At 41.6% G+C, this 27,046-nt stretch overlaps 1 protein-coding gene across 2 annotated transcripts in view; it reads right to left on the minus strand.

Moving 5' to 3' along the window:
• Positions 1-27,046, minus strand: part of NFATC3 (nuclear factor of activated T cells 3) — a gene marked incomplete at both ends in the record, with an annotated part of 110,127 nt that overhangs the window by 27,026 nt on the left and 56,055 nt on the right. For both annotated transcript variants that reach the window (XM_080704488.1, XM_080704489.1), the window contains 2 exons: positions 14,819-15,826; positions 25,961-26,087. In XM_080704488.1, the coding sequence (XP_080560614.1) occupies positions 14,819-15,826; positions 25,961-26,087 (1,135 nt within the window). The remainder of the gene's footprint in view (positions 1-14,818; positions 15,827-25,960; positions 26,088-27,046) is intronic.

The raw sequence follows: 27,046 nt of genomic DNA on the forward strand, positions 1-27,046 counted from the left end.
CTTGTTTGGTGATTAACTTTGATACATATGTTTACATACCTCCTGCTTTTTAAAGAGGCTCCATCCTCCCCTATTCCATACCCTATGATTGGTCGCCTTAATTGATTCACTATAGGGCTCGACCACTTCCTGTTGCCCCTTTCCTCCTAGTTATTGCTGATTAGGGCAAGCATCTGGTTTTAATTTTCTGCAATATTTCTCTGTGCATGCCGCGTTGAAAATACCGATCCCACTCTTGACAGCCCCAGTTGTGGCCTGGCTACCCGGTGGACTGATCCAGACCTCAATGGCTTAAGCAGCAGCCTTGCCTCATGGGAGGCCCCGATTCTGGTATCACTGGCCCCGACACTGGCCTAACCCCTCAGCTGGCTCCGATCCCGGCCTCGGAGGCCCCAGCACCAGCCTTCCTCATGGCAGGCTCCGATGCTAGCCGATGGCCCCGGCATTGGCCTAACCCCTCAGCAGGTTCCAATCCAGGCCTCGGAGGCCTCAGTAACGGCCTTGCTTCACGGAAGGCTCTGATGCCGGCCGCTGGCCCCAGCACTGGCCTAACCCCTCTGCAGGCTCTGATCCCAGCCTCTGAGACCCTGGCACCGGCCTTGCCTCGCGGCAGGCTCCGATCCCGACCTCGTTGGCCCCAGCACCAGCCTAACACCTCGGCAGGCTCTGATCCCAGCTTTGGAGGCCTCAATAGCGGCCTTGCCTCACGGAAGGCTCCAATGCCGGCTGCTGGCCCCGGCACTGGCCTAACCCCTCGGCAGGCTCCGATCTCGGCCTCGTAGGCCTCAATAACGGCCTTGCCTCACGGAAGACTCCGATGCCAGCCGCTGGTCCCGGCATAGGACTAACCCCTCGGCAGACTCCAATCCCGGCCTCGGAGGCCCCGGCACCAGCCTTGCCTCGTGGCAGGTTCCAATGCAGGCCGCTGGTCCCAGCACAGGACTAACCCCTCGGCAGACTCCAATCCCGGCCTCGGAGGCCCCGGCACCGGCCTTGCCTCGCGGCAGGTTCCAACGCAGGCCGCTGGCCCCGGCACCGGCCTAACCCCTCGGCAGGCTCTGATCCCGGCCTCGGAGGCCCCAGCACCGGCCTTGTCTCACGGCAGGCTCCATTGCCGGCCTTGCTAGCTCTAGCACCAGCCTAACCTCGGGGTAGTTTTGATTTGCATCTCTCTGATTGCCAATAATGTTGAACATTTTTTAATGTATTTATTGACCATTTGATTTTCTTCTTTCGTGAAGTGTCTATTTAGTTCGCTGGCCCATTTTTTTATTAGATTTTTTGTTTTTTAGTGTTGAGTTTCTTGAGCTCTCTATATAGTCTAGATATTAGTCCTCTATCGGAGGTGTAGGTGGCAAAAATCTTCTGCCATTCTGTTGGCTCTTGGTTGAGTTTCTTGACAGTTTGCTTTGCTGAACAGAAGATCTTCAGTTTCATGCAATTCCATGTATTGATTCACCTTTTAATTTGTTGTGCCTTTGGGGTCTTGTTGAGAAAGTGTTTATCTGTGCCTATGTGTTGCAGTGTTGGACCTATGCCCTCTTCAAGGTCTCTGGTTTAATTTCCAAGTCTTTGATCCATCTTGAATTGACTTTTGTGCAGGGTGAGAAAGTGGGATTAATTTCCAATTTTCTGCATATGGTAACCAGTTTTGCCAACACCATTTGTTGAAGAGGCTATCTTTTTTCCAGTGTATGTTTGTGAGTCTTCTATTCTGCTCCATTGGTCTATGTATCTGTTTTTGTGCCAGTACCATGCTATTTTTATTACAATGGCTTTGTAGTATAGTTTAAAGTCAGGTATTGTGATTCCTCCTGCATGGTTTTTGTTGCTGAGAACTACTTTGGCTATTCTGGGCTTTTTGTTACTCTAAATAAATTTAAGGACTGATTTTTCTATGTCTGTGAGAAATGATCTTGGTAGTTTAGTGGGCATTGCGTTGAATCTGTAGATTACTTTTGGAAGGATGGCCATTTAATGATATTTATTCTGCCTACCCATAAACATGGAAGATCTTTCCATCTTCTAAGATCTTCTTCAATTTCTTTTTTCAATGTTTTATCATTTTCTTTTTTTTTTTTTTTTTTTGGTAGTATTGGGGATGGTACCCTTCTACCTCCAGGCTATACTCTCAGACCTATTTTATATTTTTATTTGGAAATAGGGTCTCTTAAGCCAGCGAGGGGCTTCAAACCTGCATGATCCTCCTGTCTCTGCCTCCCAAGCACGGGGATTACAAGCGTGCACCACCACGTCCAACTTGTTTTATAATTTTCTTTGCAGAGATCTTTTACCTCCTTGGTTAAGTTTATTCCTAAGTATGTGTGTATGTGTGTGTGTGTGTGTGTGTGATCCTGAGTGGAAGTGTTTTCTGAATTTCTTTTTCAGTGGATTTATGGTTGGTGTACAGAAAAGCTTCTGATTTTTTAAGATTGATTTTGTATCCAGACACTTTGCTGAATTTGTTGATCAGTTCTATAAGCTTTTTGGTTGAGTTTGTTGGGTTTTCTAAATATAGTATTGTGTCATCTCCAAAGAGTGAAAGTTTGAGTTCTTCATTTCCTATTTGTATTCCTTTCATTTCCTTTTCTTGCCTTATTGCTCTGGCTTGAGTCTCTAGTACTATATTGAAGAGAAGTGGTGATAATGGATATCCTTGTCCTATTCCTGTTCTTAGGGGGAATTCTTGAAGTTTTCCCCCATTTAATATGATGTTGGCAGTGGGCTTATTGCAGACTGCCTTTATGATGTTGAGATATGTTCCTTGTATTCCAATTCTCTGCAGTGTTTTTATCATAAATGGATGTTGAATTTTATCAAATACTTTTCCAGCATCTATTGAAATGATCATGTGATTTTTGTCTTTGATTCTGTTTATATGATGAATTACATAAATTGATTTTCATATGTTGAACCAGCCTTGCATCCCTGGAATGAACCCTACCTGGTCATGGTGTATGATTTTCTTTATGTGGTTTTGAATGCGTATTGCTAGTATTTTGTTTAATACTTTTGCATCCAAGTTCATCAGTGATATAGGCCTGTAGTTTTCCTTCCTTGAACTGTCTTTATTTGGTTTGGGTATTAGTGTGATGTTGGTTTCATAGAAAGTATTTGGGAGAGTCCCGCTTTTTTCTATTTCACAAAATAGTTTGAGGAGTATTAGGGTTAGATCTTCCATAAAGGTTTCATAGAATTCACTTGGAAAACCATTTGGTCTTGGGCTTTTCTTTGATGGTAAGCTCTTTATTGCTGTTTTAATCTCTTTGTTATTGGTTGGTTTAAGTGTTCTATATCTTCTTTACTCAGTTGAGGAAGGTTGTACCTATCCAGAAAGTTGTCAATTTCCTCCAGATTTTCCATTTTGTTGGAGTATAGTATTGCAAAGTAGTTTCTGATAATCCTCTGGATTTCTACACTGTCAGGGGGTTAGATTGTTCGTGTTTTTCAAGGGCTTTGAGGTGTCATTAGGTTATTTATTTGAAGATTTTCTTGTTTTTCCTATGTGAGCACTCAGTGCTATAAATTTTCCTCTTAATACTGCCTTCAAAATGTCCCAGAGGTTTTGATATGATATATCTTTATTTTTGTTTGTTTCTAGAAATTTCTTGATTTCACCGCTTACGTCTTCTATGACACATTCTTCATTCAGAAGTGTGGTGTTCAGCTGGGCGTGGTGGCGCACGCTTGTAATCCTCGCGCTTGGGAGGCGGAAGGCGGAGAAAGGAGGATCGCACAGGTTCGAAGCCAGCCGTGCTGGCTTAAGAGACCGTGTTTCCAAATAAAAAAAAAAAAAAATATATATATATATATATATATAAAAATAGGTCTGGGAGTGGAGCCTAGAGGTAGAAGGGCTTCCAGGAACCCCAACACCACACACACACACACACAAAAAAAAAGAAGTGTGGTGTTCAGTCTCCACATGTTTATGTTGTTTCAATGGGTCTTCTTATAGTTGATTTCTAGTTTCATTCCATTATGGTCTGAAATGACACAGGGAAGTATGTAACATTTTTTGAATTTGCTAGTGCTAATTTTGTGTCCTAGGATGTGATCTATTTTGGAGAAGGTTCCGTGAGCAGCTGAGAAAAATGTTAACTCCGCTGTAGTTGGATGAAATATTCTATATGTGTCCAACAGGTCCATTTGATTAATGGTGTTCTTTAGTTCTGAGGCATCTTTACTGACCTTTGTCTGGAAGATCGGTCTAACGTTGTGAGAGGTGTGTTAAAATCTCCCAGTATTATTGTATTGGGATTTATGTGTGACCTAATGTCACAAAGAGTTTGTTTCATGAAAGTAACTGCACCTATATTTGGGGTATAGATGTTGATTATTGTTATCTCTTCTTGCTGGATTATTCCTTTTACCAGTATAATATGACCTTCTTTGTCTCTTCCAATAAGTTTAGGTTTGAAGTCTAACTTGTCTGATATCATAGTTGCTACTCCTGCTTGCCTTTGAGTTCCATTAACATGAATTACCTTGCTCCAGCCCTTTACCTTGAGTTTGTTACTATCTTTACTTGTAAAGTGTATTTCTTGTAAGCAGCAGATGGATGGATTTTAGTTTTTAATCCAATTTGCCACTTTATGTCTTTTTATTGGGGAATTTGAGGCCATTTACATTCAGTGTGATTATTGATTTTGTGTGTGTGTGTGTGTGTGTGTGTGTGTGTGTGTGTGTGTGTGTGTTACTGGGGTTCCTGGAAACCCTTCTACCTCCGCGCTACATTCCCAGACCTATTTTTTATATATTATTTGGAAACAGGGTCTCTTAAGCCAGCAAGGCTGGCTTCCAACCTGTGTGATCCTCCTGTCTCTACCTCCCAAGCACGGGGATTACAAGTGTGCGCCACAACGCCCAGCTGAGAGATAATTTTTATTTATTTATTTATTTATTTATTTTTTGTGGTACTGGGGTTCTTGGAAGCCCTTCTACCTCCGGGCTACACTCCCAGACCTATTTTTACATTTTTATTTGGAAACAGGGTCTCCTAAGCCAGCGCGTGTGGCTGGCTTCGAACCTGCGCGATCCTCCTGTCTCTGCCTCCCAAGCGCGGGGATTACAAGCGTGCGCCACCACCCCTGGCCGAGAGATAATTTTTAATTCCTAACATGTTAAAATTTTCTGTTTGAAATACTGCTTATTCTTCTTTGCTTAGTAGTCTGCTGGGTGGAAAATCTTGTTTCTCTGGTTCTAGTGTGTATTACCTATTTCTTCTTTGTACTTAATCTCTTTGAGTATTTTCTCTAGCACTGTTTTTTTTTTTTTTTTTTTTTGGGTGGGTTTGGGAACGGAACCCAGGGGCATTTGATCTCCAAGTGACACCCCCTGCCCTATTTTTTCTTCTTTATTTTGAAACAGGGTCTCACTGAGTTGCAAAGGGCCTCACTAAGTAGCTGAGGCTGTCTGCGAACCACAATCCTCCAGGTCTCAGCCTCCCAAATGCTACGATTACAAGCATGCGCCACTACGCCCGGCTCTAGCACTGGTTTTGAATACATAATTTCCTTCAGTTTCTGTTTGTCATGGAAGTGTTTTATTTCCCCCATCTAATCTGATAGTTTTGCTGGGTAGGAAATTTTTGGTTGGAAGTCGGTTTCTTTCACAGTTTGGAATATGTTACTCCAAGCCCGTCTGGCTTTCATGACTTGGTTTGGGAAGTCTGGAGTGATTCTAATTGGTTTGCCTCTGAATGTCACTTGGCCTTTTGTTTTTGTTGCCTTTAAGATTCTCTCCTTGGCTTCTACACTGGTCATTTTGACAGTTATATAGCATGGTGAACCTTTTCTCTGATCCTGTCTAAAGGGAGTTCTATAAGTTTCCTGGACCTGTGTTTTGACCTCTTGCTCTATGTTTGGAAATTTTTCTATTACTTCTTTGAAGATATTGATCTCTTGTTTCACCTTCTTTTCTCTCCTCTATTCCAATTATTTTTAGGTTAGCTCTCTTAAAATGGGCCCATATTTCTTCAATGTCAAATTCCTGCTGTTGGATTTTTTTCCCTAAATTATAAATTATGTGTTCATTTTTGGAGTGATCTTCTAGGAGTGATCTAATTAGTGTGCTCTAATCGATTGTTTATAGTTTGAATTGATGCCTTTGATTCCATCCTTTATTTCTTTTAGATGCTCTCTAAATTCTTTTCGAAGGTCCTGTATTATTTCTACAGTTATATTCCTGATTTGATCTTCTGAAGATCTCTGAATTTCTGTATTATCAGGTTCTGATATTGTGGGGTTGTGGGCATTCATATTCCTCTTTCCCATGATTTCAGAATTTTGTGCCTTCTCTGGGTTCTTACCTGGGTCATCACGACTTCACTTAGGGTGTTCTGGATCTTGAGTTTGTGGTAATCTCAGCCACCACTACTCCTTTACTGGGTTGTATCGCAAAGTCTCAGACCCAGGGTGTTCATCGAGGCTGCATGAGACTGTGGGGGGTGCCGGGCTGGGCGTTTTCCCATGGGAAGCTGCGACTAGAGTGTGGTATCTATGCCACCGCTACTCTTTCACTGGGTTGGACTGCAAAAATCTCAGACCCAGGGAGATTATCAAAGCTGCGCAAGTCCCTGGGGGTGCAATGCTGGGATTTCTCCTTTAGGGGCCGCAATTTCACTTATGGTTGTTGTGTGGGCTGATCTGGAACTGTCATAGGCACCACTGCTGGCAATATGGCGCTGTTGCCACGCCATCGGCTGTGAGGCTTGCGTATTTCTTTTCTGGTTTTGAGCTCCATTCTGAGTCCTTGGAGGGCGTAATGAACTTGGCCACCGGGAGTTTTAAACATTCCTTGTGCTGAAAGAACTGCTGAATTACACCCAAATGATCCGCAGCTGCTCACTTCAGCTCCTTGTTTACCTTTCCTCTCTATAGCCTGGTGCTGTGAGGCAAGATGGTGCCAGTGGTGTTCTGCCATCTGCAATGTGGGCTGTTTTTTTTTTCTGGTCTCTGGTTGTTCTTCTAGTCTTCTTTTTCTCTGTCCCTTGTATTTACATTTTTTATTTATCAGCTAATAGTGTTTTCTGGCTATGAAAAGCACTGATTTTGTGGCAATAGAGATCGATTGTTAGCAGGACTCATAAACTGCTTTTCTCGGTCACCATATTCCCAGAAGTCATCATAAATTATTTAAAAATATGCATTTTAACTAAGCATGGCGGCATACCATTCTTGTAATCCCAGTACTTGGGAGGCTGAGACAGGACGATCAGAGGTTTATAGCCAGCCTCAGCAACTTAATGAGATCCTCAGCTACTTTGTGAGACCTTGTTTCAAAATAATAGAATAAAGTAGAGCTTGGGGTATAGCTCAAAGGTAGAATGCCCCTCAGTTTAATCCCCAAAGCCACATAAATAAATATTTTTAAAATATGCATTTTATTCGTTTTTGTTTTCTGCAGTAGTAGGGATGGAACACAGGGACATTCTAACTCCAAGCTATACCCCCTGCCCTATATTTAGTCTTTTTTTTTTTTTTTTTTTTTTTTTTTTTTATGTGTGTGTGGTATTGGGGATTGACCCCAGGGGCATACTACCTCCGAGCTACACACCTAGTCCCATTTTTTATTCCTTATTTTGAAACAGGGTCTCTCACTAAGTAGCTGACACTGGCTGAGAACCCGGTTTCTCTTGTCTCAGCCTCCCAAATGCTGGGATTACAAACCTGTGCCACCATGCCCGGCTTAGTCTTTTTATTTATTTTTTTTTAAATAAGGTCTCACTGAGTTGTAAAAGACTAAGTAGTAGCTGAGGCTGTCTGTGAACCTCAATACTCCTGTCTCAGCCTCCCAAATGCTGGGATTACAAGCATGTACCACCACATCCAGCTAAAAATAAATATCCATTTTAAAGGAAATTTAAGGTGTTTGTGGTGATGTATGCTTGTAACCCCAGTACTTGGGAGGCTGAGTCAGGAAGATCACAGGTTCAAAGCCAGCCTTATCAATATAGCAAGGCTCTCAGCAACCTAATGAGACCCTGTTTCCAAATAGGATATAAAATTGGACAGAGGGTGTAGCATGGATTTACAATACCCCTGGGTCCAATCTCTAGTACAAAAATAAAGTAAAATAAACCCCCCCCCTTTTTTTTCAGAGATCAGTTGGGCCAATCACAGTTGCATGCCTGTAATCCTAGGACTTGGGATGCTGAGACAGGAAGATTGCAGGCTCAAAGTCATCTCTGCCAAAGTAGTGAGTCTCTCAGAAATCTTAGTGAGATCCTGTTTCCAAATAAAGAAATAAAATCAGCCAGGTGCAGTGGCGCATGCTTGTCATTCCAGCATTCGGGAAACTGAGACCTGAGGATTGTGGTTCAAGGAAAGCCTCAGCTACTTAATGAGGCCCTCCACAACTGAGTGAGACCCTTTTTCAAAATAAAGAATAAAAAATAGAGCAGGGGGTGTACCTTGGAGGTCTAATGCCCCTGGGTTTCATCTCTAGACCTGCAAAAAAAAGAAAAAGAAAAAAAAAAGAAAAAGAAAAAAGAAAATCACACCGGACGTGGTGGCGCATGCTTGTAATCCCCGCGCTTGGGAGGCAGAGACAGGAGGATCGCGCAGGTTCGAAGCCAGGTGCGTGTGCTGGCTTAAGAGACCCTGTTTCCAAATAAAAATACAAAATAGGTTTCTGGGAGTGTAGCCCGGAGGTAGAAGGGCTTCCAGGAACCCCAGTACCACAAAAAAACAAAACAAAAAAAAAAAAAAAAAGAAAATCAGGCTAGGGGTGTAGCTCGGAGGTATAATGCCTCTAGGTTCAAACCCCAGTATCTAAAACAAAACAAAACAAAACACGCTGATAACCTCACCTCAGAGGTAAAATACCCGAGTACCACACACAAAAATAATTAAATAAACACAATATACAACAGAAGCTGCCCTCTTGTGTTCACAGCCTTACAGTCTGCTAAGTGTGTTACAATCCCTAGTAAAACTACACACATACATGAGAGAGAGAGAGAGAGAGAGAGAGAGAGAGAGAGAGAGAGACAGACAGACACTGATCAGTTGAGCATGGTGCCACATTGCTACATGACTGTAATCCCAGTACTGGAGAAGCTAAGACAGTACAGGTTTGAAGCCTAGAGAGACCCTGAAAGTATGTTACAATCCCTAGTAATACTACACACACACACACACACACACACACACACACACACACACACAGAGGGAGGGAGAGATTGATTATTGATTATAGTCAAGCATGGTGACAAATGTCTGTAATCCCAGTACTGGGGAAGCTAAGACAGTAGGTTTGAAGCCTAGAGAGACCCTGTTTCAAAATAAAAAGTGAAGCTAGACTTGGTGGCACATGACTATCACACCAATACTTGGCAGGCTGAGACAGGAGGATTACAGGTTCATGGCCAGTCTCCACAACTTGACAAGGCCCTGGGCAATTTAATTAGACTCTGTTTCAAAATAAAATAAAATAGAGCTGGGAGTATAGCTCAGAGGTAGAACATCCCTGCGTTCAATCTCCAGTACCACATACAAACATACATACGTACATACGTAAAATTAAAAAATAAAGAGATGAGGGAAGCTGTAGCTATGTGGTAGAATGCCCCTGGGTTCAATCCTCAGTATCACATACACATACAAAGACGCACCTACTTGAATGATGGCTCTTCTGTATGTCACTTACATACAGAGCTGAAGCTGCTACGGTCATGTCTAGAGTCCCTGTATACTGTCAAATTAGCAACTGCCCTATATATCAGGTTCAGAGTGCTGCTGCACAGAACCCACAAGTGGCAGTGTCAGTTTCCACCACAGCAGCAGTTTGGGCTATATTTAACATGCATCCTCTCTGATGAAGAACTGCAGCTGCACCTCTGTTAGTTTATGAACAAAAGAGGACAAATGGGAAGTGAGGGAAGACTCTAATGGAAACTGAAATAGGATCCAGTTAGTTAATCACAAATTAAACAGGCCTGTATTTAATGGCTTAAAACAGAGCTATGACTTTTTTTTTTTTTTGCAGTACTAGAGATGGAACCCAGGGACATTCTACCTCTGTGTGACACCTTCAGCCTTAGATTTATTTATTTATTTATTTATTTATTTATTTATTTATTTATTTGCAGTACTGGGGATAAAACCCAGGGCATTCTACCTCCGAGCTATAACCCCAGCCTTGTTTTAATTCATTCTTTCTTTCTTTTTTTTCTTTTCTTTCTTTATTGTGGCTCTGGGGATAGAACCCAGGGACATTCGACTTCCAAGCTACACCCCTGCCCTATTTTTTATTCTTTATTTTGAAACAGGCTCTCACTAATTGTGGAGGGCCTAACTAAATAGCTGAGGCTGTCCGTGAACTGCAATCCTCCAGTCTCAGCCTCCCAAATGCTGGGATTACAAGTGTGCTTCACCAGCCCAGCTCTAATTCTTTATTTTTTGAAACAGGGTTTCACTGAGTTGCTAAGGGCTTCACTAAGTAGTTGAGGCTGTCTGTGAACTGTGATCCTCCTGTCTCAGCCTCTCAAGTGCTGAGATTACAAGCATGCATCACCATGCACACCTGGCTTAACAATTTTTATATATGTTACAAAGTCAACGGTGTAAATGTATATCATTTAGTCCAAAAGCTGTTGAATCATATATACCATAAAACATACAAAGATTTATGGAAAATTACAACTCCTAGCACTCAAATTAACTTAAGTATTGTGGGGAGGGGTACTAGGGAAGGAACCCAGGGGTCTTCTACCTCTGGGCTATACTCCCAGACCTATTTTATATTTTATTTGGAAACAGGGTCTAAATTACTGAAAGCCTCACTATGTAGCTGAGACTGGCTTTGAACATGCAAGATCCTCCTGTCTCAGACTTTCAAGTACTGGGATTATAAGCATGTGCCACCATGCCTGGCTTAACATATGAGTATTGACTCACTAATAATTTTTTTTTTTTTTTTGGTGGTGGTACTGGGGGTGGAACCCAGAGGCTTTCTACCTCTGAGCTATACTCCTAGACCTATTTTCGATTTTTTATTTAGAAACAGGGTCTCACTAAGTTGCTAAGAGCCTCACTAAGTAGCTGAGGCTGGCTTTGAACCTGTGCAATCCTCCTGTCTCAGCCTCCCAAGCGCGGGGATTACAAGTGTGCGCCACCACACCTGGCAATTCACTGATAATTTGATGCTGAAGAATATGCTTTTCAAAAATAAAGACAAGGAGGAAAATAGTTGAATAATGCCTCAACTGGTTGAATGAGCATATACTACAGTAAGAGAATACTGCTTGATTAAAGACCAGTATTCTGCTGTTATTATCCCCAAGGAACTAGTCTTAAAGAAAGAATCAAACAACTCCCAGAAATCATTTGTGGACTCTTCATTCAGAGATTGGAAGGTTGTTATAAAGGGACAAAATCACCTCTGAGCTGGGTGCTGTGGGACATACTTGTAATCCCTGTACTTGGGAGACTGAGACAGGAGAATAGCAAGTTTGAGGCCAGCAAGTGGTAACTTAAGTGACACCATTTTTCAGAATAAAAAATAAAAGGGTCTGGGTGTAGCTCAATGATAGAATGACCATGGGTTAAACTCCCAAGATATAAAAACAAACAATCATTTCACTAAAACTCAACAAGGATAATTGTGAAGTTTTGTTTATGGTAGAAACATTTGTAAAAGCTCAAGGAGGGAAAGGGTATAATTTAGCAAAATTATAGTTTACTATAATCTGAATCCAGTCTCTGTTCTGCTGCTTACTTCAGAAACTGCAACTGTAAATTTCAGTATCTCAGAAATAGAGGAATGGAGCCGGGCGTGGTGGTGCACACTGTAATCCTTGTACTTGAAAAGCTGAGATAGGAGGACTGCAGGCCTCAGGTACTTAGTGAGGCCCTTTGCAACTCAGTGAGACCCTGTTTCAAAAATAAAGAATAGGAAATAGGGCTGGGGGTGTAGCTCAAAGGTAAAATGAAGAAGAAAAAAAGAGGAATGGTAAGGACTGGGTTAACAAATAGGAAACTGCTATTGAGATTTTAGGTGCGATCCTAGTTTACACATATACCATTTCTTATTTATTTATTGGTGGTACTGGGGTTCCTGGAAACCCTTCTACCTCCGGACTATACTCCCAGACCTATTTTATACTTTTTTAAATTTGGAAACAGGGTCTCTTAAGCCAGCCAGACTGGCTTCGAACCTGGGAACCTGCGCGATCCTCCTGTCTCCACCTCCCAAGCGCGGAGATTACAAGCGGGCGCCACAACGCCCGGCTTTATATACCTTTTCTTTATACACAATGCTTAATATGTTCTAACTTTCATGCCTCTGAAAATCATCGACTAAAGTACTATTCATCCCCCAGATACAGAATCACACTTTCCCATAGGTTTCTGCTGTTACTGCCTATGTTGCCCTCTAATTCTGATTTACTGAAAATATACTCATCTTGCAAGACTCAACATAAATGTTATTAACTGGAGCCGGGCATGGTGCCACATGCTTGTAATCCCAGCATTTGGGAGGCTGAGACAGGAGGAACGTGGACAATCTCAGCTACTTAGGCCCTTTGCAATTCAGTGAGACCCTGTTTCAAAATAAAGACTAAAGCTGGGCGCAGTGGCACACGCTTATAATCCCCATGCTTGGGAGGTGGAGACAGGAGGATCACGCTGGTTCAATGCCAGCCTTGCTGGCTTAAGAGACCCTGTTTCCAAATAAAAATATAAAATAGATCTGGGAGTGTAGCCTGGAGAAGGGTTTCCAAGAACCCTAGTATCACCACCAAAAAAAAAAAAAAAAAAAAAAGACTAAAAATAGGGCTGGGGGTGTCACTCAGAGGTAGAATTCCCCTGGGTTCCATCCCCAGTACTTCAAATAAGTAGTAAATAAATAAATAAATAAATAAATAAATAAATAAATAAATGTTATTCATTCACAGAAGCCTCCAGATTTCCTATGAAATCTCTCACATATCTCTGATTTTTTTTTTTTTTTTTTTTTTTGCAGATCTGGGGATGGAACCCAGGTGTATTTGACCTCCAAGCTACACTCCCTGCCCTGTTTTTTATTCTTTATTTTGAAACAGGGTCTCACTAAGTTGCGGAGGGCCTAAGTAGCTGAGGCTGTCCGCAAACCATGATCCTCAGGTCTCAGCCTCCCAAATGCTGGGATTAGAAGCGTGCGCCACCACGCCCGGCTTCTGCTGATGTTCTAATGTGCTCTTTCTATTTTTGTGGTACTGGGGATTGAACCTAAGGGCATCCTACCTCTGAGCTACATCCCCAGCTTGATTTTATTCTTTATTTTAAAACAGGGTCACTAGATTAATGAGAGTCTCACTATTTGCTAAGGCTGTCCTTGAACTATGAGCTTCCTGTCCCAGCCTTCTAAGTACTAGGATTACAGGCCAGTTCCCACTTGCTACATTTATGCAAAAAAACTTTTTAGTGTTGTAGGGCAGCAAACCAGTCCATCACCATTACGTGACTCAGCAAGCTGGCAAGGCTCCAAGAGAACAGGTTCTTGTGTGATTTCCCCAAGGACCAGAAGACTCTTGTAACATGTTCCTAGTATTCTCAGAATCTAGCTTGATGCCTTGCAAATGGATGACATTCAGCAATGTTCTCTGAATTAATGCCTTTGAACTCTACTCTCTAGACACTGTGATCGTATTATATGTTCAAGATGAGCCATTTTTAACAATCGATACAGATTTTTTTCTTTCAATACTATTTTTTATTTTTTTTGAAACAGGGTCTCACTCACTTGCAGAAGGCCTCACTAATTAGCTGAGCCTGGCCATAAACCCTCAGTCCTCCTGTGTCCGTTTTCCAAGTACTGGAATTACAAGCATGCACCACCACACCTGGATGGTAAAATAGACTTTAATGCACAGATTTTTCATATATGCTCACTTATTAGCATATATTTCCTTTTCTTTTTTCTCCCTTTTTTCTTTTGGTAAGGGGTATTCTACCTCTGAGATACATGAGTTACACTACGGGCCTTTTAAATCTTTGTATGTGTAGTACTAGGGATGGAACCCAAGTTCATTTTACCTCCCCTAGACCTATTTTATTTATTTTATTTTTATTTGGAAACAGGGTCTCACTAAGTCGCTGAGGCTGGCTTTGAACCTATGATCCCCCTGCCTCAGCCTTCTAAGTACTGGAAGTACAAGTTTACACCACCATGCCTGGCTCCCTTTTAAATCTTGAAACAGGATCTCACAAAGTTGCTGAGGCTGGCTTGGAACCTGTGATCCTCCTGTCTCAGCCTCCCAAGTACTGGGATTGGAGGCACACACCACCATGCCTAGCTAGTAACATGTGTTTTTTTTTTTTTTTTTTTTTTGGTCTGGGGATGGAACCCAGAGGCATTTGACCTCCAAGCTACACCCCCTGCCCAATTTTTTTTCTTTATTTTGAAACAGGGTCTCACTGAGTTGCGGAGGGACTCACTAAGTAGCTGAGGCTGTCTGCGAACCACAATCCTCTGGTCTCAGCCTCCCAAATGCTGGGATTACAAGTGTGCGCCACCATGCCCAGTTTAACATGTGTTTTTAATAACAATCTACTTAAAAAGGTTATTATAAGTATGTTACTAAGTAATCCATAGTAACTTTTTCATAATTCTTGGAGAAGAAAGTTTCTGCATTTTTACTCCTTCAAGAATAAATAGATTCACAGGTTTGCGGCCAACCTTAACTACTTAGTGAGGCCCTCCACAACTTAGTGAAACCCTGTTTCAAATTAAAGAATAAAAAATAAGGCTGGGGGTGTAGCTTGGAGGTAGAATCCCCTTGAGTTTATTCTTCCATACAGGAAAAAGAAAAAGAACACAGAGATTAACTTACCATCATCCAACGTGATGTCCTGTAGACCAATGGATGCAAAATTAGGTTCCTGATCTTCAGGTTCAGGCTTAATGTTCACAGTTGTACCATCAGGTGGAAATGATGCTGGATCACACAAACTGTGACATATTAAGGATGAAGGTGCAGAAAGACCATCCTGATCTGTACTTTGTGCTTGAGTCGAGTGCTGTCTAGACTGCATTCTGATGGCTGGAGAGGATAATGAGGCAGTTCCTGAGCTAGGAGAATGATAAGGCATAGACTGCAGCTGAGGGGATGGTGGCCCAGAAATTGGTGAACTAGCCAGGGGACGAGAGGCTGCTGGGGAAGCTATTGTAGCAGACCCTGAATGTGAAGGACCATATGTAATAGATTGCAACTGAGGGGAAGGCTGACCTGTGACATGGTCAGCCACTGGAGAAGAAAGAGATCTTTGTCCTGTACTTGAACAACAGTATCCCATTGACTGCAGATGAGGCGATGCTTGCACAGAATGAGGTGGATGTGCTAAGAGATGTCCTGTTGCGCCTGAATTTGAAGAATGAAATGGTATGGGTGACAGTGGCTGGCAGCCAAGATTTACTAAACTAGGAAGAGCTGCATCCTGCTGAAATAAAACTGAATCAAATTCTTGACTAGAGGCAGCATTAATAGGAAGACACGTTGGTCCATTATATACATTAGTTTGCATAGGTTGATAGGAAGACCCCACAGGAGATGTTGGTGTCACTTGAAAAGGCTGGTGTACAACTGATGAAGGTATCATATGCTGTTGTTCTTTACCAGAACCCTCATCTGTACAATGCAGCTGTGGTAGATGGGACGAGGGTACCATGGGTGCATATGTTTGCTGAGTGGGACAAACCAAGCTTCTCGGTGCTGGCAGTACAATGTCATGTGGGTGCCCTGGATCTGAGGAAGGCCTCTGGGTCTGGCCAGGATGAGGCACAGGCAAAGGTGGAACTGAAGACAAATCAATCTCTTCTCTGTGTTCTTGTTTCATCAAAACTGAAAAATAAATTAGAACAAAGATTATGTAATATATAAAATAATCATGAAGGGCATTCATTCGAGACTACACAACTGTACCATGTATCCATGCCAGAGAAAGGCAATTCATACAAAATATTGTGTGTGTATATGTATGCATACACACATGTATATCTTTTTTTTTTTTGGTAGTACTGGGGATGGAACCCAGGGGCATTCTACTTCCAAGTTACACCCTGAGCCCTATTTTTTTAATTTATTTTATTTTTTGAGGGTGGAACCCAAAGCCTTTTCTACCTCTGGGCTATATTCCCAGACCTATTTTTATACTTTATTTGGAAACAGGGTCTCACTAAGTTGGTGAGAGCCTTACTAAGTAGCAAAGGCTGGCACTGAACCTGTGCGATCCTCCTGTCTCAGCCTCCCAAGCGCTGGAATTACAAGCGTGTACCACTATGCCCAGCTTTTTTATTTTTTATTTTGAAACAGGGTCTCATTGAGTTGAAAAGGGCCTAAGTAGCTGAGGCTGGCTGCAAACCCGGATCCTCCTGTCTAAGCCTCCCAAATGCTAGGATTACAACTATGTGCCACCCCACTCGGCCCTTTTACTGTATTTTTTAAATGCCTTCCTTCCTTTTTTTTTTGGGGGGGGGGAGGTGGTACTGAGGATAGAACTCACAATTATTCTAGCTCTGAGCTACACCCCCAGTCCTATTTTATTCTTATTTTAAAACAGCGTCTAAGTTGAAGAGGCTGGCCCTGAACCTGTGACCCTTCTGTCTTAGCCTTCCAAATACTGGGATTAAAGGCATGTGCCACCATGTTTAAGATGGGACCTAGGGGTATTCTACCTATGAGCTATACACCCCAGCCCAATTTGGCATGAGACTCTTATTTCAAACAAATAAAAATAAAATAAAATAAAATAAAATAAAAAAGGGCTGGGCATTTAGCTCAAAAGTAGAATGCCTCTAGGTTTAATCCTTAGTACACACATACATGCAAATAAACCTTTGAACATCAAAGGACATTATCAAGCCAGACACAGTGGTACATACCTCTAGTACCAGTACTTAGAAGGCTTAAGTAAGAGGATTGCAATTTGAGCCTTGCCTTAGCATCATAGTGAGACTGTTTCAAAATAAAAGCAGAATGTCCCTTGGTTCAATCCCTAGTACTAAAAAAAAAAAAAAAGTAGGGAAAAAGCCTACCCAACTGAACGAGAAATCTGAATGAGATCCTAGGACTCACCTAATATAGAGATATACTTGCGTGTTTGGGGGAGGGGTAAATGCTCCTTTCTCTAGATATTACAAAGACCAAACCTAGAAATGCCATTTGGTGAAAGCCTGCCTGAGAGTAAAGCCAACAAAAAGAAATACAGTGCTAAAGACAAAGAGAAAGCCTGAGCCTTGAGACAACACTGTTGAGTCAACCACATCTAAAACAAGCCATCCAGTCAACCTAATTACATGAATATATATATATATATATATATAAAACTATATATTATATCTATATATATTACTATACTATATATTATATATAACTATACTACATATGTACTAAAATATATTTTAGTAATGTATAGTAACATATATAGTATAGAAATATATATTTTTATATATATTTTAGTAATGTATATATATTTTAGTAATGTATAGTAACATATATATAGTATAGTAATATATTTAGTAGTATATATTTTAGTAAAAAAAATATATATATATAAATAATTTTAGTAATGGGGACTGAACCCAGGGGCATTCTACCTCCAAGCTATATACTCAGACCTATTTTATTCTTTATTTTGAAACAGGGCCTCACAAGTTGCTGAGGCTGACCCAAACCTGTGATCCTCCTGTCTCAACCTCCCAAGTACTAAGATTACAAGTGTGGGCCACCATGCCTGGCTTCAATAAATTGCCCTTTTTTTAATTCTTTATTATTATTTTGTGTGTGTATGTGGTACTGAGGATGAAATCCAGGGGCCTTCTACCTCTGGGCTATACTCCCAGACCTATTTTATATTTTATTTGGAAACAGGGTCTCACTAAGTTGCTGAGAGCCTAAGTAGCTGAAGCTGGCTTCAAACCTGTGTGATCCTCCTGTCTCAGCCTCCCAAGTACTGGGATCACAAGCATGCACCACTACCCCAGCTTTTGAAACAAAGTCTCACTAAGTTGCAAAGGACCTCACTAAATAGCAGAAGTTGTCCTCAAACCTTGATCCTCCTGTCTCAGCCTCCCAAGTACTAGGATTACAAGTGTGCACCACCATGCCCAGCTTCAAGACAATCTTTATAAGGTATTTTTGAGTACACTGAAAAAATTTTAAGCTACTAGGATCTCATAGCAGTTAAGTGGCATTAAAGAAACTTGAACGCAGACTTTTTCTGCCTTAAAGTCCATACTTTTTGTGTGTGAGTGTATGGTACTGGAAATGAATCCCAGGGGTATTCTACCTCTGAGCTATACGCCCAGCCCTCGTTTTTTTTGTTTTTGTTTTTGTTTTTTGTTTCTGTGTGGGTCTGGGGATGGAACCCAGGGACATTGGACCTCCAAGCTACACCTTCTGCCCTATTTTGTATTCTTTATTTGGAAAAAGGGTCTCACTAAGTTGCAGAGGGCCTCGCTGTGAAACATGATTCTCCTGTCTCAGCCTCCTGAATGCTGAGATTACAAGCTTGCGCAACCACACCTGGCCCCAGCCCTCCTTTTTTATTCTTTATTTTGAAACAGGGTCTCAGTAAGTTACAGAGGGTCTCACTAAGTAGCTGAGGCTGGTCGCAAACCCGGATCCTCCTGTCTCAGCCTCCCAAATGCTAGAATTACAAGCGTGAGCCACTACATCTGGCAAAAGTCCATACTTTTTTTTTTTTTAAATCACTGTAGTACACTGTATTACAAAGGAAGATTCAACTTCACTATTTCACTATCAAGTAGGCAGAGAGTATAAGTAACAATCATTATTCTTATCATTAAAAAAAAGTAGCAAATCCATGAGTTAGAATGAATCTTCCTAACCAGGCCTGGTGGCTCATACCTGTAATCCTTGTACTTGGGAGGCTGAGACAGGAGGATCATAGATTCAAAGCCAGCCTTGGCAACTCTTCAAGACTCTCAGCAATTTAGTATGACCCTGCTTCAAATAAAAAATGAAATAAGAGCCGAGCGTGGTGGCACACACTTGTAATCCCAGCATTTGGGAGGCTGAAACATGAAGATGCTGGTTCATGTACAGCCTCAGCTACTTAGTGAGGCCCTTTGCACTTAGTGAGGTCCTGTTTTAGAATAAAAAAAAAGCCAGGTGTGGTGACGAACACTTGTAATTCCAGCACTTGGGAGGCTGAGACAGGAAGATCACACAGATTCAAATCCAGCCTTGGCTACTTACGCTCTCAGCAACTTAGTAAGACCCGGTTTCCAAATAAAATATAAAATAGGTCTGGAAGTATGGCCCGGAGGTAGAAAAGCCCCTGGGTTCCACACTCAGTACCACAATAAATAAATAAATAAATAAATAAATAAATAAATAAATAAATAAATAGGCTGGGGGTGTAGGTTGGAGGTAGAATGCCCATGGGTTCCATTCCCAGTACTGCTAAAATAAATAAATAAATAGACAGACAGATAAAATAAGGCTGAGGGTATAGCTAGAAAGTTGAATGTCTCTGGATTCCATTCCTAGTACCATACACACAAAAAGAGAATGATCTTCCTGCTGAAAGTATTTCCCAAAGCAAAAGTTACTTTATTTTGCTTATTTCATTTACTGTGCATATCAAAAGAGAAAAGAGCCGGGCGTGGTGGCAGATGCTTGTAATCCCCGTGTTTGGGAGGCAGAGACCCGAGGATCGCAGGCAGGTTCGAAGCCAGCCACGCTGGCTTAAGAGACCCTGTTTCCAAATTAAAAAGTATAAAAAAGGTCTGGAAGTGTAGCCTGGAGGTAGAAGGGCTTCCAGGAAACCCGGTACCCCCCGCTTTTTGTGGTATCACCCCCCCCCAAAAAAAAAGGCAGACTAGAACCAAACTACCAAACTAATGCATGCGTATCTATGTTCATAGCCACACAATTCACAATTGCCAAACTACGGAACCAGCCAAGATGTCCATCAACAAATAAATAGATTACAAAACTATGGGATATGTACACAATGGCATTTTACTCAGCCATAAAGAAAAACAAAGTTACATCATTTGCAGGGAAATAGATGGAACTAGAGAACATTATACTAAGTGAGATTAGTCAGTCACACAAAGTAAGAAATCTTATGCTCTCCCTAATATGTGGAAGCTAGGTCATAGGAAGAACTCTAGATGAGGAAGGAGAAACCAGATGAGCAAATAAGGTAAAGTAATTGAGGGGGATGGGAGGAGGAAGAGGGAAATTCCCTAATGTACATGCTATACATTCATAAACATATCAAAGTTAATCAATAAGTCAAACATGAGAAGGAGGGAGAGGGAGCGAATGGGGTGGGAATTGGGAATGGGGTGAGAATTGGGGAAGGGCTAAATAAATGATGGGTGCATGTATGCCTCTACCATCTTGTATCCCATTAAGATGTATGACTACAATGCACTAATAAAAACTTTTTAAAAAACACAAAAGGTGAGCTGGGCATGGTGATGCATACTTGTAATCCCAGAGTTTGGTAGGCTGATATATGAGGACGACAGTTCACAGCCAGCCTCAGCTACTTAGTGAGGCCCTCTATAACTAAGTGAGATCCTATTTCAAAATAAAGAATAAAAAACAGGGGTGGGGGTAGAGCTTGAAGGTAGAATGCCCCTGGGTTCAATCCCCAGCACCACACACACACACAAAAAAAAAACCCCACAAAAGGTGGACTGTACAGTCAAACTATGTATAACACAGAAAATACTTTACCAGGGGCACAATGTTACATATGAGACTAGCTCTAATGCTAACCCTAAAAGCCTAAGTATTCCAAATTAAGAGCCCAGATGGCACCTCTAGTTCATATAACTTCTTCTGGACTTTAAAGGGAGGTATGCTGCTTTAATAGGTTCTGGGATGCTGGAATTGTGTGGAAGCTCCCCACATTGGAAGCTCTGAATTTAGAGGATAGGCAGAGGTCCAGGTATCACCACTAGGGGGTAAAATTCTATGATCTATTAACATCTGTGGTTAAGGGAATCTATTAGTCAATACATATGCTGGGAACTGCCTTCATTTTATAAAGTGATTGCTGGACAATAATGTTAAATATAATACCTAATTAAAAAAAAACAAGCCAGGCATGGTGGCGCATACTTGTAATCCCAGCATTCGTAACACACACACACACACACACACACACACACACACACACACACACTGTCATAAATATAAAAAGAGAGCTGGGCATGGTGGTCCATGCATGTAATCCCAGCATTTAGGAGGCTGAGACAGGAGGATCATGGTTCAGGGACAGCCATAGCTACTTAGGCCCTTTGCAACTCAGTGAGACCCTGTTTCAAAATAAAGAATAAAAAAAATAGGGCTGGGAGTGTTGCTTGGAGGAGGAATGCCCCTGGGTTGCATCCCCAGTACCACAAAATAGATAAACAAACAAACAAACAAAGGTTAAAGTTTCCAACATAAAAATTTATAAAACCCAATCATGGTGGTACATGCTTATAATCCAGTATTTGGAAAGCAAAGATAGGAGGATGAGAGGCTCAAGGACAGTCTCAAGAACTTAGTAAGGCACTCCACAACTTAGTGAAACCCTATTTCAAAATAAAAAATAAGAAGTCGGGAGTGGTGGCACACACTTATAATCCCAGCATTTGGGAGGCTGAAACCAGAGTATCACAGTTTGCGGACAGCCTCAGGTACTTAATGAGGCCCTCTGCAACTTAGTGAGCCCCTGTTTCAAAATAAAGAATAAAAAAAATAGAGCAGGGGGTGTAGCTCGGAGGTCAAATACCCCTGGGTTCCATTCCCAGACCCACTAAAAAAAAAAATTTTTTTTACACAGGCGCAGGCTTGTAATCCCCGCACTTGGGAGGCAGAGACAAGAGGATCACACAGGTTCGAAGCCAACCTCTCTGGCTTAAGAGACCTTGTTTTCAAAAAAATATATAAAATAGGTCTGGGAGTGTAGCCCGGAGGTGGAAGGGTTCCATCCCCAGTACCACCAAAATAAAATAAAATAAAATAAAATAAAATAAAATAAAATAAAATAAAATAAAATAAAAGCTGGGCATGGTGGCACACACTTGTAAGCCCAGTGCTTGAGAGGCTAAGACAGGAGATTAACACAGGTTCAAAGCCAGCCTCAGCTACTTTTAGTGAGGCTCTCAGCAACTTAGTGAGACCCTGTTTTCAAATAAAGTATATAAAAACAATAGGTATGGGAGTATAGCCCAGAGGTAGAAAAGCCCCTGGGTTCTACCTCCATTACCACTAAATAAATACATACATACATACATACATACATACATACATACATACATACATAAAATAAAGTTGGGGGTTTATTTTAGAGGTAGAACGCTCCTGGGTTCAATTCCCAGCATAAAAAGAAAGGAGGAGCTGGGCGTGGTGACACATGCTTGTATTTCAAATACTTGGAGGCTGAGACAGGAGGATCATGAGGTTCGACCAGTAGCTACTTCTCAGCTACTTAGTGAGGCTCTCAGCAACTCAGTGAGACCCTGTTTCCAAATAAAATATAAAATAGGTCTGGGAGTATGGCCCAGAGTTAGAAAGCCCCGAGTTAACACTCCCAGTACCACAAAGGGCGGGTGTGTGTGTGTGTGTGTGTGTGTGTGTGTGTGTGTGAGTGAATTCTATAAAAATATATTAGGAATTGAACCCAGTGGCATTCTACCTCTGAGCTAGGTATGCCCCAAGTCCTAGTTTTTAAACTTTTTATTTTGAAATAAGGTTTCACTTAAACCAATTCAGGCCTCACTGAACTGCTAAGGCTGGCTTCAAACCTGACATCCTCCTATCTCAGACTCCCAATTACTTGGTTTTATAGGAAGACACCACCATGCCTGGCTTCATTCCTAATTTATTTTATTTTTATTTAATTTATTTTGGTGGTACTGGGGATGGAACCCAGAGGCCTACTTCCAACCTATATCCTCAGACCCATTTTATTATATATTTATTTATTTATTTTGTAGTACTGGGGATGGAACCCAGGGGCTTTTCTACATCCAGGCTACACTCCAAGATCTATCTTATATTTATTTTGGAAACAGGGTATCACTAGGTTGTGGAGGGCTAAGTTGAAGAGGCCTCCTGTCTCAGCCTCCTAAATACTAGGATTACAAGTGTGGACCACCAAACCCTGCTATTCTTTTATTTTGAAACAGGATCTCACTAAGTTGTAGAGGGCCTAAGTTGCTAAGGCTGGCCATGAACCCGCTATCCTCCTATCCCAGCCTTCCAAGTACTAGGATTACAAGTGTGTACCACCATGCTCAGTTTTCATTCCCAATTTTAAAAAATGTGTTAAGCCCGGACATGAGGGTAGCTGCTTATAATCCCAGTACTTAGGAGGCTGAAACAGTATTGCATGTTCGAAGCCAGCCTCAGCAACTTAGTAAGGCACTCTACAACTTACTGAGACCCTTTTCCCGAGTAAAAAATAAAACATGTCTGGGTTTGTAGCCTGGAAGTAGAAGGCCCCTGAGTTCCATAGGTCCATCCAAAGTACCATACAGAAAAAAGAAAGGAGGAGGAGGAGGAGGAGGAGGAGGAGGAGGAGGAGGAGGAGGAGGAGGAAGAGGAAGAGGAGGAGGAGGAGGAGGAAAGTTGTGTTTAAGCCATGTGGTGGCGCAAGCCTTTAACTCCATATTGGGAGGCTGAGATAGGAGGATGGCAGGTTTGAGACCAGCCTTAGTAACTTAGCAAGACTCTCAGCAATCTACAAATGCTGTTCCAGACCAAAAAATTTTAAAAAACCTAAGGGCATAGCTCAGAGGTAGAATGTCCATGGGTCCAACCCCCAGTACTACAAACACACACATGCAAAAAATGTTGTGTTTAAGACTGAAACGGTAATGCATGCCTGTAATGCTAGTACTTGGGAGGCTGAAACAAGACAATTCCAAGTCTCAGCAACTGAGATCCTGCTTGAAAATAAAAACTAAGTTGTTGGGTTAGGTGGCATACACATGAAATATCAGTATTTGGGAGACTAAAACAGGAATATCACAGGTATAACGTCAATCCCAGCAACTTAGTGAGGTCATCTGCAACTTAGTGAGACCCTGTTTCAAAATAAAATAAGGCCGGGCGTGGTGGCGCACGCTTATAATCCCCACGCTTGGGAGGTGGAAACAGGAGGATCACGCAGGTTCGAAGCCAGCCGCGCTGGCTTAAGAGACCCTGTTTCCAAATAAAAAAGTATAAAATAGGTCTAGGAGTGTAGCCCAGAGGTAGAAGGGCTTCCAGGAACCCCAGTACCACCAAAAGTAAAAATAAAAAAATAAATAAGGTTGGAAGTGTAGCTCAGAAGTAGAATGCCCCTGTGTTCCACCCCAATACCCGCCATGCTAAAAGTAAACATATAATTACATCTATTACTATTATTTTCCAGTTATTAAATCAAGAATCACTTTCTTCATGGAAACCTATTCTCAAGCTATTAGCCTTGACAAGATTCTTCTGTATTTGCAGCCATAGTAATATGTCCCTTTCCTTCAGAATCTTACCTTCAGTTTACAATGACAAATTAACTAGAAATCTATATAGTGACTTACTAACTTCTATTTGTCCCACTAGATTATAAATTCCATGCAAAAGAGACCAAGAAGCTGGGCATGGTGGCCTACACTTGTAATCCCAGCATTTAGGAGGCTGAGACCATTGAGCTATACCCACAGCCCTAGCATATTGCCTTTCTACAGTGTTAAGAACATAAAAGGAGTTCATATCCCAGCAGCACATATACTTGCCTCTCATGGCGTCCTGATTATTTTTATAGTCTGAAAAAACTTCAAAACTACATTCTATGCTGGGTGTGGTGGCACATGCTTGTAATCCATGTTTGTAGTTCACAGACAGCCTCAGCTACTTAAGCCCTCTGCAACTTAGTAATACCCTGTTTCAAAATAAAGAATAAACAAAATAGGTCTGGGAGTGTAGCTAGGAGGCAGATTGTCCCTGGGTTCAATCTCCAGTACTGCAAAAATAAATAAATAAATAAAGCCGGGTGTGGCGGCACACACTTATAATCCCAGCATTTGGGAGGCTGAGACAGGAGGACCACAGTTTGCAGACAGCCTCAGCTACTACTTTGTGAGGTCCCTGCAACTCGGTGAGATCCTGTTTCAAAATAAAGAACAAAAAATAGGGCAGGGGGCGTAGCTCCGAGGTAGAATGCCCCTGGGTTCCATCCCCAGTACCGCAAAATAAATAATTAATTAAAGAATAAAATAGGGTGGGAGGTATAGTTCTAAGGTAGAATGTCCTTGAGTTCAACCCCTAATTCCATAATACAAACAAAACTACATTTTATGTTCTAATTTCCTTATACTGTCACAAAAGAATAATAGCTAACAGAACATCTAATATTTAAAGTCAATATAAACTTTTTCATTTATTTGCTTATTAATTAATCCATTCATTCTTGTAGTACTGGGGATTAAATGCAGGGGCATTCTACTTTTGAGTTACACTCTCAGACCTTATGTTTTATTTTGAAACAGGGTCTCACTAAGTTGCTAAAGGTCTCACTAAATTGCTGAGGCTGGCCTCAAAGCTGAAATCTTCCTGTCTCAGCTTTCCCAAATATTGGGAATATAAGTATACCCCCAACCCACCCACCTGGCTCAATACAAACTTTAGACATTTGTTGCTTTTCTTTCTTTCTTTTTTTTTTTTTTTTTTTTTTTTTTTGGTGGTACTGGGGTTCCTGGAAACCGTTCTACCTCCGGGCTATACTCCCAGGCCTATTTTATATTTTTATTTGGAAACAGGGTCACTTAAGCCAGTGAGGCTGGCTGCAATCCTCCTATTTCCACCTCCCAAGTGCAGGAATTATAAGTATGCGCCACCACGCCCGGCTGGTATTTTTATTAACTATAATCATCTTATCTTGAATATTCTAATACAGGATTCACTGAGTAACATTTTATTCATTATGACAAAAAGTTCTATAGTAACTCATCACAACTCCCATACCTGGTGTGTAAGTAAAACGTTGAGACTGGCTTTTTTTCCTCTTGCCATTGCAAAGATAAAAGTGCACCTGCACCGCAGCTGTAACTGTTGGGTTATGATAGGGAGGAACTTCAAGGACAATGTGAGCCTAAGGAGAATGGAAAGTAAGATTGTGTTACACTCAGAACTAAAAATGTAATGCACCTGCTAAACCCAGAGCAACTCATGAGCCTAAACACAAGATTCTCCTATCATTGAAACTTATGCACATCAATAGGCCTATATGTCATTTAGAGATTTATAAATATTTCAGTCTTGACAAAGATAAATCTTTTAAGCATTAAAGGAGATTGTTTTTAGTTTAAGAGACAGGGTCTCATTATATTGCTCAGCTAGTCTGGAACTCATCAGCTCAAGTGATTCTTGTGCTGGAGTCTCTTGAGTAGGCCACCATGCCTGGTTTAGAAATTGCTCTTTAAGCCGGGCGTGGTGGTGCACGCTTGTAATCCCCGCACTTGGGAGGCTGAGACAGGAGGATCCCGCAGGTTCGAAACCAGCTGCGCTGGCTTAAGAGACCCTGTTTCCAAAAATAAAAAAGTATAAAATAGGTCTGGGAGTGTAGCCCGGAGGTAGAAGGGCTTCCAGGAACCCCAGTACCACCACCAAAAAAAGGGAAACTGCTCTTTAAGCCGGGTGTGGTGGCGCACACTTGTAATCCCTGGGCTTGGAAGGCTGAGACAGGAGGATTGCACAGGTTCGAAGCCAGCCTCAGCTAGTTTAAGAGACCCTGTTTCTAAATAAAATATAAAATAGGTCTGGGAGTGTAGCACAGAGGTAGAAGGCCCCTGGGTTTCATTCCCAGTACCACCCGCCCCCCCCAAAAAAGTATTAAAAAAAACTGCTCTTTACTCATCTAGTTGGGATTTTAGTCACAGAAAACAGTCTTATCACATACTATGTAATGATGTACTTTGCTGTATTGAATATTACAGGTTACTATATACCTTAAAAGGAAATCCATTCTGGTTGTTAAATCCATTCTGGTTGTTATGTTTACTATTTCCCAAGTAGCATTATAGTTTAGACTTATCATGCATAAAAAATATG

This window comes from Muscardinus avellanarius (genome assembly GCF_963383645.1).
Source record: "Muscardinus avellanarius genome assembly, chromosome: 10".
Lineage (NCBI taxonomy): Eukaryota > Metazoa > Chordata > Mammalia > Rodentia > Gliridae > Muscardinus > Muscardinus avellanarius.